The sequence below is a fragment of the Olea europaea genome, chromosome 14 (genome assembly GCF_002742605.1).
Source record: "Olea europaea var. sylvestris chromosome 14, O_europaea_v1, whole genome shotgun sequence".
Taxonomy (NCBI): Eukaryota; Viridiplantae; Streptophyta; class Magnoliopsida; order Lamiales; family Oleaceae; genus Olea; species Olea europaea.
Window position 1 is genome coordinate 1,715,511 of NC_036250.1, and position 2,007 is coordinate 1,717,517.

General features: G+C 35.0%; 1 protein-coding gene across 1 annotated transcript; it reads left to right on the plus strand.

Annotated features, from left to right (window-relative positions):
• Window positions 1–6: 6 nt before the first annotated feature.
• On the plus strand, window positions 7–1,536 carry LOC111408739 (pathogen-related protein-like). The gene is made up of 3 exons (XM_023038500.1): window positions 7–146; window positions 604–905; window positions 1,235–1,536. The coding sequence occupies exons 1-3, from the start codon at window positions 71–73 to the stop codon at window positions 1,376–1,378; spliced, it is 522 nt and encodes a 173-aa protein (XP_022894268.1). The 5' UTR covers window positions 7–70; the 3' UTR covers window positions 1,379–1,536.
• The last annotated feature ends 471 nt before the right edge of the window (window positions 1,537–2,007 follow it).

Below are 2,007 nucleotides of genomic sequence, written 5' to 3' on the forward strand. Positions count from 1 at the left end.
TTTTTTGTTATAGACATGGCCTGCGGGTTCACTTGAAGAAAAGGTGCAGAACCTTGTGAAAACTTGGGAAATGGAGATGTTCCACAAAGTCAACTTTGCCGACTATAAAACAGTGGATCCAATCAAGTATAGGTTCAGTCTAAACGGTAATCATATTTTCTCCTACCTTCTCTGGTTTCAGTTTAAAATTCTGGTAATCTTTTTAGTGTGTAGTATTGGATCAGACTAGATAATAGAATGAATAATTTATTTTTTTTAAATGATGTTAGTTATTAAAATTTGGGCCTAAGTTAGTCTATGTTTTCATCTTTATTCGATGTGAGATTTATCCTTTAACATATCCTGTAAGATGATGGCTTTTTGAGTAAAACCAATCTTGAAATTCATGTGTTCATTTTTATTTTTTTTCAGTCATAATTGGATCAAATTGCACATTAAAAGGTTAATCTTATTAAGAAAAGTAATCAAAACTTTTATAAGTTAGACTACATTTTCATCTTTATTCGATGAGGAATTTATCCCTTTAACATCAGTACTGCTTAGTCCTCTGTCAGAAACATGCTATTAGGCTTTCAATTTGTATGTTGCATACTCAATTATTAGGAAGGAAAGGAGTCACCCTGGAAGAGAAGAGGAAGCTTGGAGGAGGTTACAATTCCCTCCTTCAAACATCCCTGCCACAGAAGTTCCGAGGATACAACCCGGCTGAGGAAACTGTGGACTCATCCCACCGTGCTTTTACCACAGCGTTTCCTCGTGGATTTGCGCTGGAGATTCTGCAGGTCTACTCGGGGCCACCAGCGATTGTATACAAGTTCAGGCATTGGGGTTTCATGGAGGGTCCTTTCAAAGGACATGCACCAACAGGAGAAATGGTTGAGTTATTTGGCATGTCCATTTTTGAGGTACACCATGGAAACAAAAATACACGCCATCATTTTTATATCTCTTCAGTTGAATGATCACAATTTAAACTGTTAAGCTGAGATGTGTGCAGATTGAAATAAATTTTTTGCATTAAAACCTTGATATGTGCACGCTTTTCATAAATTAGAGGCAGTGAGACGAAACCCAAAATCCTTATTGGTTTTGATATCATATTTAACCGCCTCACGAAGAGCTTAAACTATTACATTCATTTAGTTAAATTTAGTCTTCGAAATCTTTTCTTTTTCCTTTTCATTTCCAACTCTTTAATCTGGGATTGATTTTATGGCATGATTGATGATTACAGTTGGATGAACAATCGAAGATTGTTAAGGTTGAGTTCTTTTATGACCGTGGAGAATTGCTCGGTGGTCTTATGAAGGGGAACCCCTCTGAAATTTCTACCAATGACACATCTTCAACCTGCCCTTTCTTGAAAAGCACCGGGTAGAATTGTGTTTCAAGCTTAGAAACACAAGCAAATGAGTTCCATGTTGAATGTGTAATTTATATAATCCTGATACATAAACAATAACAACAAATTAAATCTTATTCTCAATAAATTTCAGGATATTTAATAAAATCTGTGTTCTTTTTTCACAACATCAATCTAACGGGCGCTAGTAAATAGTTACGACCACTAGAAAGTGGATAGTGGACAATTCTACTCCACGACTAGAAGCGTGCTTGTGACTCCACAAGTGCATACTAATCAAAATGCGTCCGTTGTTTACAAATAAAAGTGAAAGTAGAAAAATCAATCACAAATTGTAATTTATAACGTTGCTTCCATTTGACTAAAAGTTTTATATATACACGTTTAGCAATCAAGAATTATACTTTGGATTAAATTTTTGCAAGAAAAAATAGAAAACTTGATGGAAGCTAAAAGGAGGAAAATTGAACATACAGTCCCCAATGTTTGGCCTTGGTGGCTCTTTGGTCCTTAATTAAACATTTTCCCCTTAAATATAACTCTAAAACTTTTCAATTTCAGTTCACTACCATTTTTGTTCATAGTTACCATCTAAAGCCTTACACACTCATAAAATGCCTATTAAAAAAGGCTCAGGTTCGGTC